Below are 13,428 nucleotides of genomic sequence, written 5' to 3'. Positions count from 1 at the left end.
AATGTGAAAAGGATTAATCACCAGGAAGACATAGCGATCCGAAAGATACATGTACCAAATAATAGAGTCTCAAACACATAAAGCAAAAACTGATAGAGCTGAAAGGAGAAATAGACTAATCCATAATTATTGTTAGGGACTTCAATACTGCTCTTTCAGCAAATGACATAATTATTAGATAGAAAATCAGCAAAGTGCAGTTTAGGTATATGAATAGACATGATTCACACATGGTACTATATAGACTACTAAAACAAGATAACCAGAGCTTAACTGCTGATCTTCTTGTGGTGAACTTCCCAAGAAAACAGGCATTTACATGAGAGTTTTAAAAGATTGAAACTGGAATTGCTGATTGGTCAGCACTGAATGTGTTTTTTAACTTTGCTGATTAGTTCAGCATATAAAAATCTATCTGAAATATCTGAGTACTTTCATGAGAAAACTCATGTATTTCTCATTAACACAATTTTGCAAAACATGAAATCTGACATGGCATCTAAAAAAGTCATTTCTAGGTAGACAGTTTCTCTTTAATAACTTCATCAGACCTCACATAATCAAGTGACACACAAACTACTTCAAGCAAGAGAAATTCACCTGAAAATTTCAGAGCTTGGGTACAAAACAAAGCAATTCAAGAAACAGTGAAAGCTCACTGGCCTGATTGTTAAGACACTTGTGTTCTGGTCATTCCTCCCCCATTAACAGCTGTGTGATTTGGGGCAAGTCCTTTAACCTCTCTGAGCTTTAATTTTCTCATCTGAAAGATGAAGAGGTTGAATTAACTGACCTCAAACTGTTCTCTACTGCTCTAAACTTTTAAGACAATGTGAGTCAATTTCATGCTTGTAAACAGGAAGAGTTCTTTGGCCTCCCAACTGAAAATGCACCATCAAAACTACCAACAGAGAACTCTGCCGCTCTGAGTGAGTCTGAGAAGATTAACACAGACATTGCATTCCACTGCAAAAGCAGAACTGGAGATCAAAGAGTAAGGCAGATCTGAATCAGGTTTCCCAATGCAACAGGCAAAGTGATGGGCCAGGGAAGTTTTCATAGACTGAAAAAAACAGGTTCCAATGCCTTTCAGAGCTGGCTTGGTTTGGTGGCTGGAAACCCACACATGGTCTCACCAAACAGACTTCAGATGGGAGCCTTTAATAAATGTTCTAGTTTTTAAAAAGCAGGGCAGTCACAGTGACCTCTGGGAAAATCAAGTGCTGTTAGATGTGGTATAAGTAACCCAATGGGTGAAACGCTTCATTCTAACTCAGTTTTCAGCCACATGTACAGCAAATGGACAAGGGATCCTAGGGATGCAAAGTCCACTGGAAGGAAGATCCTAGTCTCCCTGAACCTTGACTTCAACTGGGCATCTCACACATTTAATTATTTCCAGAATAAAAGGTAGGTACATTTTACTGGGGAGAGGGCCTTTAGAAGACAGTGGGGGTGATATTGGTTCAGAGGCAGCAGGGCTTCTAGGGAAATACAAACAGCACTGGGTTATGAGAGTGGTAATAATCAGGAAACCCAAGGGTTAGAGAACCTCCCCCTGCCCCAAGTAGATATTAAGAATACCACGATACCAGAATTGATCCATGCAAACAGATCTTCATTAGCATCTAGAATTTACCTGCTACCATAAACGGTGCTGAGGTCCCAGAATTGTATCAGATACTCCTGGAGGAGCACACAGTCTGATTGGCTCCATCAGTTAGAGTTCCAGCAGAAAAAGGTAGCCCCACCCAGCTGGGAATTTAATAATGGGACTATTTACCAAAGGGTGGGTGAAGCTAAGGGAGCCTGTAAGGGCTGGGGAGGTATATATCAACTTTAAAGGGAAGGAGCCATCTCAACATGGTTCTCTGTACGTTAAGAGGGTAAGTGGAATACAGGTAAGTCCCACCAACACGTCTTGTCTTGAAGCTTAAAATGATTGGGATTTACCAGTTCGTTTGTTCAGCACCATCAGCGGGAGGGGTCTCTCCCTTGTGTCAGAATGAAACCACACTCCCTCATCCTTCTCACCATAACCTCAAGAACTCTGGGCTCCACCATCCTTAATTCCTTCTCTCCACTGTGCTACCTGTAGTCATCACTGTGAAGGGTCTTCCAACACCTTTCACTATGGTTGGCTCTACGGTATGTGCTGGAGTGGGTGTGTATCTGTGTGGGCTTGGGACTTCCCGCCAATCTCTTCAGAGGCTAGCCCACATCAATTACTCCTTTAGCCCAGTAGATGTCCTGGCTTTGGGAAGTGAGACAATCACCATTCCAGATTCCCTGAGCCCCAATTCACACTTGAGGGAACTAACTAACATCCCAATGAGGCCGATGTCTGACCAGGTCAAGGTCATGCAGCAGACTCAAGCCCAGGCTTGAGCCCCTGCTCTTTGTACCTCATCATTCTGTGACTGGCCTAAGAAGGAATGGGCTACAATCTCCATCAGACAAAACTGTTATCTGTGCTGGTGGTTATCACAACTTTACTCAGTGAGATTACATTAATTCTTACCTTCTCCTACATGTCATCTAGAGTCTCCTATGATTTACTCAATGCGTTCATCTTTAACTCCATCTTCTGCATATTTAGAATGACAGAATAATTTGCAGGATAATTTAGGCTCCATTAGTATGTTATACATGCCTCTATTACAGTACTTATCACATCGTGCTGTAATTTTTTGTTTACATATCTGTCTCTGCCACTTGACTGTGAGTTCCTACGGGGATTAGCCTATGTCTTACTCATTTTAGTATTCCACCTCCTCCCCAGAACCCAGCAGCTGAACATTTTGAACATTGTAGGTTTTTAATGAATGAGGCAGCTATTTATAGTAAGGCTCAATAGACAACCACACCTGGTTTGCACACATTCATTTATTCAACAGATATTTATTAAGTTCGTACTGTGTGCCTAGCAATATGCTAAGCTCTAGGAATCCAAACATACCATCTCTGTGTGGTTGGGATATAATGGGAGATAATGGCATATAAAAAAGATAAAATCCTAATTGCTACAGACTGTGTTTCCCCAAAATTCATGAATTGAAATCTTAATCCCCAAAGTATTGATATTAGGAGGTGGGAAGGTGATTAGATCATGAGGCTGGAGCACTCATGATGGGATTAGTGTCATTACAAAAAAGGTTTCAGGGAGATCTCTGGCCCCTTCCCACATGTGAGGACATAGCCAGAAGATGACTGTCTAGGAAGCAGGCTCTCACCAGACAGAATCTACCAGCATCTTGATCCTGAACTTCCCAGCCTCCAAAACTGTGACAAATAAGTTTCTGTTGTTTACAAGCTACTCAATCTACGGTGTTTTTGTTATAGCACCCTGAATGGACTAAAACACTATCATCATGCAATTTGCAGAGATGCACAGGGTATTAAGGAAGACTAGAAGTGGCTATTTAATGTGGCCTGGTTGAGGAGAGGTTCAAGTAAGGGTTTCTAGAGAAGGAAACTGCTGAGCTGCATTTTTGAATATGGTTATGAAATAACCAGTCAAAGACATGCTGCGAGGAGGCCATCAGGGAGAGGAAATAGTAAGAGTAAAGGCACTAGGACATGACATGGCCAGTTGTGATTGGAAAACTCTGCCAGTTTGGTGCTGTAGGAGGAACATCAACTATGAGACAAGAGTAAGGCAGGAAAGAGTATCAAAGCTAGCTGAGAGTGGCCAGTTCATCAAGTTATGGAACTTGGATGTTATTCTGTTAATGATATTGATGCAGTAAAGGGACTTAAGCGGGGGAGAGATGTGGTAAGACTGGCATTTTAGGTAGAATCACTCCCTGACCTTGTGAAGAGCAGAGTTGGGGGATAAGACTAGAAATAGGAAAACCAGTTAGAAGACAGTTACTAAAGACTAGAATTAGGAAAACCAGTTAGAAGACAGTTACTAAAGTACTGAACTAGGTCAGTTGTAGAAGGAATGGAAAGAAGAGGACTGACTTGAGCCTGATTTGGGAGATGAACTTGGCAGGATCTGGTGGTTAGTTGGATTTGAAGAGTAAAGGAGAGAGAGGAAACAAGGAAGACTCCCAGTTAGAAGACAGGGCCATACTCACAGACAGAGAATAGAGGTAAATAGTCAGGTTTGGGGCAAGGTACTGAATTCATTTTAAACATCTTGAGTTTGAGGTGCATCTAACTAATTGAGGAAATGTCCAACAAGCAGTCAAAGATATGTTTGAAGCTTGATGGGGATGGGGAGAGGGCAGGGATTAGAGGTATAAAATTTTTGGTCATAAACTAGAAAGCAGTAGTAGAAATCATGATAGTCAGCAAAATCACTATGGTGAGTATGTAGTGTGAGATGGACAAAGAGCTGGACCAGGTCCCTGGGAAACACCAGGGAGATTTAGGTCTTTGCCTCCTCTCCTTTCCCAATATTTCCTCAATTCTTTACCCATCTGCAGACCTGTGCTTGAGATTGTGTATAAAGGGATAAAAATCCCTAAACCTATAATGATGCTTACCATGAAAACACCCTGGGAGACATAGCACAGTACCTCATATGTGCACCAAGTTTTAAAGCATATCTGATCCCTTCCTGAGAGAATTTTCTGATGGGAGAGGTAGAGGAATAAAGGGGGCTCAGCAGGGAGTGGACAAATACTGCAAAGGGCGTCTGAGGGTGTGCTTCTTTGTGGTCAGGCACACTGTTGAGAGTGCAGCCTGCAGCTCTGCCTGCCTCTTACTAGCTTTTGAATGCATCCAGAGTGGGCTTCAATTTCCTCATCTGAAAATGGGGATTACAATAGTACTTCCTTCATAGTAGTGTTTAGAGTGTTCACTGAGTTAATATGTGCAAAGCACTTGGAACAATGCCTGCCTCATAGTAAGTACTGTAAAAGTATTAGCCGCTATTGTTATTTACCATTTTAACTTAGGCCATGGAGTTGTGTACAGCATTTTACGTCTCTCATTTCCCAGACCATCCTCTCCTTTGGGAATGGTTACAATGCAGACCCTATATTGTTGGCTCAGGCCCGCTCTACCCCCGTTTACGGTTCCTGATGTTTGGGATCCAATGACTCTTAGGAGGTAGGTTTGTTTTTGTTTTGTACTCCATGTATAGCCTGCAGTTCTTTCTCCCAGTACTTGTAAGCCCTGATTAAATCACTGAACAGCACCACCTACAGACTTACATAACTGCATCAGGAGCATTTCCCTTGGGGATTTGCTCAGAACCCTCTGAGTCAGTTGCCCAGGGAAACAAACTGGTGATGTCACAAGGTATGACACTTCCAGCCCTCTCTCGGGTCCCTTCTGTCGAGCCTGAGGCAGGGCCCGGTTCTGAAAACTTTGCCCAGCCTAAGCATACTCTTGTCTTCTCCAAGGCAATGCAGAGACCCTCATTCTCAATCAGCAATGTCTGAACTCAGGTATGTTGGGGTAGTGACCACACACCTCTTCCTGATTCTTTGGTCACAGACCTCTTGCTATGCTTCTTCCCTCCGAGGGAGCAGAAATGCCTGTTTCAATGGAGTGTCTGGGGCAGCTCTCAGTAACTCTTGGTTCTCTAGGATACAGATAAAAAACTGCGGGGGGCGGGGGCGCGGAACAACCAACTAAAACGCTGGGGCTGCTCCCTAGAGGATCAAAGGTTGTTTCAGATTTTATAGGGCCTCAGAGACCTTAGGAGCAAGATTACAACACCCTTCCCCTTTCTAAATATTTACTTCCCTCCACGCGATAAACACGCCCACCATCTCTCCCTCCTGGTCTGCCAACCTGCTTCTCATTCTCTCAAGATATATTATGGCAACTTCCTTATTCTGCCCCAAAGAAAAGAAAATACGACCATGACGGTAGGTATTTCATTAGAGTTCTCTGGTACTTAATGATAAGGTCATTTAATCATGCCCCGACCCAGTCAAATAGTGCCAAGTGCACTTCTACATTGCTCCCTGCCCTCTTCAAAGCCTAAATACTGAAACATATGCAAATTTGCGGATTACCTGCTAGTATCTAAATGAAGACATCTGAAAATCAGCAATAATCCTGTCTCCCACGTTTATCAGGAAAGGAGCCTATGAGAGAAGCAAAATTCAGCCATGTTGGAACTCTCAGTCCCGGAGCGGTGTGTTACTCAGTTCTCCTTCTCCGGCCTGGCCTGCCACAGGACTTGCGCCGTGACCTGCGCAAGTACGCCAGAGGGAAGCTGCTTTGAGACGGTTACAGTTCCCTGGTCAGAGCTAGCCATGACGAGGACTTCTACGTGCATATACCACTTTTTTGTTTTGAGCTGGTATATTTTCCTCAATTTTTATATCTCACAACAAGGAGAGGATCGGCGGAAATCCAAAGTCTTTCTAAGTGGTGGACAATGGAAGTACTTAACATTCCTTAATCTGGTAAGTCCATTCGGCTGTATCAGGAAGCAAGCTGTTTGTCTGTAATATCAGTGACTCTACACATAACACCTTTTGATTTTATCAAGTACAAAATTCCAATATTTGTCTTTCTTCTTCACTGTTTGTGAGTTTTGGCATTCTCTCTTACTTGACAGTTTGCTCTGAGAAACCCCATTTGGGAGTTATCCATAGCTACCTTTTGTGCTGGCTAATTGTTAAATGCTCTTTTGAAAAGAATCTTGTCTTGAAGTTCTTCTCAGATGAGCCCAAATGGGGAGCTAAACTAATGGTTTCACCATGGGACTGACTATATATGCAGGAGGGATTCTGAACTTTGCTTGGGGAAGTCTGTGAGGGAAGGCAGAGTGGTGTATGCTACGTGGGAAGTGCAATTTCCAGTGGAGGAATAATGCCATTTTACAGCACACACAGACTAACAGATTTATCTAAGAAAAGCAAATACATTTTGCCATGTTCGGATCCCACTTCAATTTTTTATAGGCTCAGGCTCCATCTTAAAGGACAAATCACCCAACCAAATGGCAAATACACATTTTCAACTATTTACAAACCAATCACATCACTTGATCCTCTCTTGTCTCCCTAGCCCAGCTGACCACAATCTGATGAATGAAGTGATGAAGTGTGAATGAATGGGAGAAAAATAGGTTTTTAAAAAATGTTTTAGAAATATGTAAAATTATTTTTAGAGTTAAAAGCTAAAAATGCTGCAGCCTTTGGGGATGCTAATTAAAGTTTTGAGATTTTTAACCTAAATGTACGGTACCATATAAACATCTGATTTCAGAAACTAGACAAAATATTCCAGTTCTTTGGCATCATAATCCTAGGCAGAGGTAATGCATGGTAAAAAGAAAAAAAAAAGAAAGAAAAAAAGATGACTCTCTGTAATGCTAAGGAGAGGAAATTCAGAAGGTTCAAATCAAAGAAGCCTGGAAGTTCAGCTTCCTCCTCTCTGGTAACTTGCTGGCTTTTGATTTTGAGATTTGAGCCCTGAATACAGTTCTACTGTGCTTGAAAAATATCAAGGTGATGGCTTGTTTCAATTATAGAATTTTATGAGAAAACAAGTAAATAGAAAACAATAACAAAAAATGATTTTGTGGAATTAGAATAATACAGTAAAAGTCTCAGCTTTATGTACCTATTAGCTTCACATTAAGAATAGTCAAGGTAAAGAGAGCAGTGTCAGCCAGGATTGATGATCTAATCAAATCCAAATTCTAGTATGGTTGTCCTCCCTCACACTAAGCATGGCTAATAGCAGATTCATCACCTATTCCCAAAACCCACTCCCTGGCTTCTTAATTATAGCTCGGTTACATGTCCCAGAGTCATCATATTTCCAAGAATGGAGAAAGACACTCATCTGTCCAAGACACTTATTTCCTAGTGTTAATTCCCTGACTAATCAGCCACCAAATCCTATGTCTTCCCTCTTGCTAGGTTCGTCCCTTCTTCCCCAATCTTACTGCCCCTCTCATTGGAGGTGTTTATTAACTGGTACCTAGATGACCAGATCACCTCCTCACTGTCCTCCCATTACCAGTCCATCCATCACTCAGATTTCAGATTAATCTTCCCAAAGAACTGTTTTTGGTTTGGTTTTGCTTCAAACATCATAAGCCTGCTTGAGAAGTGTGGTCAGCTACTCAAGAAACCACAGGGGCTCCCTCCTACCTTACAGGACCAATCCAAACTCCTGATTTAAGCGCTCACCTGCCTACTTAGCCGTCGGGCGCTCGCCTCCCTAGGAAGGTTGGTCTATTCTCCAGGAAGTCCTGTGTCTTCTCCAGTGTCGGTCCCTAGGCTTTTGCTGTCACTGTTCTACCCATATTCACACTATCCTTGAATGAAAGGCCTACCTGCTTCTACACCACCTTGCTGCTTTCACAGACCACCTGAAATCCCATATTCTCCTTAAAATCTCTGCTGACCAACTCTAGCCCAAATTCGTTTTTTCCTTTCCTTGAATTTTTACAGCTTCTCTCAGTCTCCGCTTATTTATGTATAGTATTGTTTTCTCATTTCCACCCACATGTGATTCTCAACATTTCAATCAAATTGTAAGTGGCTCCAAAACAGGAGTTTTGTCTCCTATGTCTTTGCCAGCCCTAACGTTCTCTGATTCTACATTGTATTTGCTACAGTGGCTGGCACAGATTATCCCCATAATAAAAGCTGGCTGACTTGGTATGTTGACTGGACTTGACCTCAGACTCTTCCGTATTCCTGAGCAGTATAGTCTCTTCTGACATCTTCTGGTCCTTGAAATGGGCAGAGAGGGGCTTCCCTATGGCTGTTTCCTTTCTGCTGTTAGGTGTCATCCTGAAATTGTGACTTAATGCAACGTTTTCCAACTGGTGAAGATGGGTTGAATGTGTTTTAGAGGATCAATTTAAGGTCAGACTTCAAATATGTGACATCACGTGAAATACTGCGCCTTAAAATTTCTAGCTCTTGAGGTCTTGTGGGTTGATTAATGGTTGTGTTTCCTAATGATTAATTAGTGTTAACTAACGAATAATTAGTTAATGGTTGCGTTTATAAAGTCACAGAGGTCTCATAACTTGCTATAACACTCTTAAATTTATTTTATGTAAACATATTGAAGTCAGTACCCCATCCTGCTTTCCAGGAAATTTACACCCCGCCCCTTTAAACAGCTTTCATTTCTAGTTGGCTGAATATCTGTCATGGTCCCTAAGAACAAAGTCCAACTTAATGCAAGTCAGCATTCTAAGTGGGCCCCATTTCCTCCTGAAGCTACCCCAGGGGCTTCAAAGGATTGACGCCTGGGGCATGAGGTGAGTTAGGGGGGGTGCCACTGAGGAATGGTGACCAATTCCTGCCTAGTGCCTAAGGAGAGTAAAGGAAGAAGAGGAGAGATGTGAGTCTCTGTCTAATGAGGGAGTAAACTGACCCCAGGGAAGAGGCAGCCAATTCCCTGTTGGGAGGGAAGGCAGTACAGCTTAGTGGTTATAAGCATGAGCTCTAGGATCATGAGCTCTCTGGGATGGTTCCTCAGTTCCACCTCCTACTGACCCTGGTCTGGGTATTTGTCTTCTATTTCCAAATCTGTCAAATAGTGCATAACCACAGAGTGACTGTAAGGGACAAAGGACATGAGGGAAGCACTCAGAATGGTGTAAGCAGTGGACAATGGAATGAGGAGCTAGGAGAGTGCTGGTGAGCTCCTAGCCATCTCATCTTTGAGTACAGAAGGGATGGTGCAGAGGGGAGGGTCATGTTTTGGGACATCAGTCCCCTCACTGAGCACCATGGGTGGTGGGTCATGGATTCAGGCAAGGGTCACCCAACTGCCTCACTGCTCAAGTACTTCCCTCCACAGGCTTCATACTTCAGCTTCCCAGCTAGAGGAGGACCACTGTGGAGTCAATGCTTTCCCTATATAATAGTTGCCTAGGTGGATGCCCTCAGGCACTGGGGAAGCCCTAGAGGTAGAGTCTGCAAGCTCAGGCAGAGGGCAGTGAATCCTGCTGAATGGGGCAGCCCCCAGGAGCTGGGCATGGAGACAAGGCAGTGCTGTGGACATCCTCCGGGTGCTCATGTTGGCTCAGGCTTCCAGGGCCTGGGTCTTCCACAATGTTGTGTCCCCTCCTCTCCATCCACTCCACTTCCACCCAGGGACTGTCCCTGACCCCAGGGAATTCAAGCTGCGGAGAGGGGATAAAGGGGATTTTCAGCTACAATTGAAATCGGCTTGCAGAATTCATAGAGTTTGCTGGGTTTTCCTCTTTTTAAAAATAAACTTCCGGGCTTCCCTGGTGGCGCAGTGGTTGAGAAGCTGCCTGCCAATGCAGGGGACACGGGTTCGAGCCCTGGTCTGGGAGGATCCCACATGCCGCGGAGCAACTGGGCCCGTGAGCCACAACTACTGAGCCTGCACGTCTGGAGCCTGTGCTCCGCAACAAGAGAGGCCGCCATAGTGAGAGGCCCGTGCACCGCAATGAAGAGTGGCCCCCGCTTGCCGCAACTAGAGAAAGCCCTTGCACAGAAACGAAGACCCAACACAGCCATAAGTAAATAAATTTAAAAATGGTCCACATCAAAAAAAAAAAAATCTTTAAAAAAAAATAAAAAATTAAAAAAAAAAAAAACTTCCTTCTGAAACATGGTTAGAGGTGGTGCCTCATAACTGGGACCTCCACGGGAGATTCTGGGCAGGCCCCTCCCTGTTTCCCTCCCCCAACTTCACCAACAGAGGCACGACATTTCCCTCCCCTCTTCATATAAAGTTGCCCAAGCCGCAGGCAGCTGTGACCTCATTATCGTCAAGCTCTCAGGATGACAACAGCCACTTCATTACATAGGTCAAAGCAAGGCCAGGGGAAGAGAGATCCTTGAGAGATCCTTGGGGACGTCCCATCGTCCAAACTCCAAGGTAGCCCATGAACAGTGAGAAGACAGGGATCCATTTGTAGTATATAGAACCCACTGCGATACTTGGGGCCAACATTTAATTTCCATCATCGGGTTAATATATTCATCTGTGGAACTCTTAAGCTCAACAGAGTCAGAAATACACTTAACTGTCTATTCCACAAAAATGCTTAAGATCACTGTTTTTACCTCTCAGATAGTTGAAAGAGTGAGGGCTGAGAGAAGGGAAGAGTCACCACCAGCATCCAAAATAAAACAGCTGTGGTTTACTGAGTAACCACGACAGCATTTTGGTAGGTTCTTTGCGCACGGTATAAAGATTAGTGACTGAAGGCCTAGCTTCTGGAGCCAGACTGCCTGGGTGCCGCTCACTTGCTGTGTGCTCTTGAGTGAGTTACCTAACTTCTCTGTGCCTCATACGTAGTGGATCTGTGGGGTGGCACACAGATTCCCCTACCTCCTCGGCATCAAGGTACTCATTCCTCAGCTCCTGGGGGAAGGGGTGTTGGCTGCTGATGACTCACAGCTGAGCTCTCATCCCACAACTGTCCTCAGCAGAAGGGAGCTACCTGGACCAAGGCTTAAGGCCTCCCTGAGGTTGCTGCGTGCAAAGCCTGGTTGAGCTGGGCTACAAAGGCTGGGCTCCAGGACAACTCTGAAGGGACGGCTCAATGCCAGCGCTCCTTCAGGGATTAGCTGCTTCCATGCAACTGTACTGCCCTTCCGGTTTCCCTCCTGCTCAGTCCTTCCCCCTCCCTCCCTCCCTCCCGCTCACGGATGCTCTGAGAGCACTCCTCCATGAACACTCTCCAGGCAGATCTCAGCATCTCAGATTCTGTTTCCCAAGGAACCTGGCCTACAAAACGTAAAATGGGAAATGTACCGAAAAGGGTCCTCCTCTTCTGCTGCCTCTTCTTCTTCCTAATAAAGACATAGTAACATAGAACCTGCCCTGGTCTGTATTATGCCTGATTTCTGACACCTAAGAGACATTCTGTGACTGTTGGCTGCATGAATAAATGATCAGAACGTAACTCTTAACTGGTAAGAGCCACTTTCTAGAGAACCCCATCCCACCTGTAAGACAGCCTACCCCACGGCCACCCTACTGCTACAGTGAAGCCAGCTGTTACCAGCTACACAGCACTGGCCAAGCATTCTCACAAATCTGCCTTCCAACCTGTCCCTCAGTGTTCTTAGTTCCTTCTCTTTTTTTTCTTGTGTTCTTCATATCATTTCTTCTCCCATGTTCTTTATCTCATTCTTTCATCTGTTTCATAAGCTCAATGCACATGAATAATGTCTGAAATAGAATATTACACATAATACAGACATATTTGACAAAGACTTCCTCTACCTGTCCCAAGTGCCACCACCCTTACCACCACAGTTATACAAAATGCTCATCACAATGAGTCCCCATGTGCTGTTTTATTCTGAATTAATCTCCACTGCAAGTGTTGCATCATTTTGAAGGCGAGACCTGAGAAAGTCCCGGCCTGTCTGAGTCAGGCACAGAGAGCTGAGCTGGGCGTTGGATTACTTGACTCATTCAATCAGAGTTGTAATGTCTTGCTCAGGAAACTTGTGGAATCTCCCTCTCTGGAATTATTTTTAAATGAAGAAATTCTCATTTCCTGGGATAGTTTAAGAGGGTTCTGGCTTAAAGCAAGGAAAATAAACTTGACGACTTAGAAAGGTTAAGCTTCTGTGTTTTCAAGATTTTTGTGAATTTTGTGAAGACACATGAATGTAAAAACGAAACATCCTTTAGCTATGGTTTCTCAAATTGCACTAGTTATAAAAAAAAAATGTAAATTAAGCTCTCCCAGGTGGTAAGTTTGTCAGCTAGCAACAAAAATGGAAGACAGCTAACAAACTTAGATCAGCAGTATTCCAGAAGAAGGCACAAAAGAACAAACGGAATTAGGGAAGAACTGGTAGAAAAAAGATAAATCAGACAGCAGCAACTCTGAAGTAAACCCTGACCAAGAAGATACCATTAACTCTGCTTTTCTGAGCAGCCCAAACAGTTGAGAAATGTAAACAACAGTAATTTTGTTGTAAGAGTCTGTAAAAGAAGGCCAGTTTTTGCTATCTTCTTTGAATGCTACTGTATTAGTTTGCTGGGGCTGCCATAAAAACCTACCACAGACTGGGGAGCTTACACAACAGAAACTTCCTCAGAGTTCTAGAGGCCAGCAGTCCAAGATCAAGGTGTTGTTAGCAGGGTTGGTTTCTACAAGCCTCTCTCCTTGGCTTGTGGATGGCTGCCTTCTCCCTGTGTCTTCACGTGGTCCACCCTCTGTGTGGGTCTGGGTCCTGATCTCCTCTTCTTATAAGGACACCAGTCCTACTGGATTAGGGCCCACCCTACTGTCCTCGTTTTAACTTAATCACCTCTTTAAAGATCCTGTCTCCAAATACAGCCACTTCCTGAGGTACTGAGGGTTATAACTTCAAATATGAATTTTGGGGGGATACAATTCAGTCCCTAACAGCTGCCATTTTCCCCCTCGACTCTTCTTTCTGCGAATGTCTTACAAACATTCCAGTGTACTGTCCTTACAGAATGAGCAGACCAGCGTCTGGTTTTGTGAGCTGATGCACACCTGTCCTTGAGGCCCTC

The 13,428-nt window shown here is 43.9% G+C and overlaps 1 protein-coding gene across 47 annotated transcripts in view; it reads left to right on the top strand.

The window, feature by feature from the left end:
• ADTRP (androgen dependent TFPI regulating protein) overlaps nt 1-13,428 on the top strand; it is a 110,440-nt gene that overhangs the window by 25,117 nt on the left and 71,895 nt on the right. For 30 of the 47 annotated variants that reach the window (XR_014250872.1, XR_014250873.1, XM_082413375.1 and 27 more), the window contains 3 exons: nt 1,278-1,410; nt 2,099-2,148; nt 6,042-6,374. Coding sequence is in view for 45 of the 47 variants with exons in the window: in XM_082413375.1 (XP_082269501.1) it covers nt 6,075-6,374 (300 nt within the window). In the remaining 2 variants the exon portion in view is untranslated. The other 17 variants (XM_082413391.1, XM_082413389.1, XM_082413383.1 and 14 more) reach the window with 9 other exon arrangements.

The sequence above is a fragment of the Balaenoptera physalus genome (assembly GCF_965194825.1).
Source record: "Balaenoptera physalus genome assembly, chromosome: 11".
Lineage (NCBI taxonomy): Eukaryota > Metazoa > Chordata > Mammalia > Artiodactyla > Balaenopteridae > Balaenoptera > Balaenoptera physalus.
The sequence above is the reverse complement of the archived record's forward strand: the minus strand, read 5'-3'. Positions and strand labels throughout refer to the sequence as shown.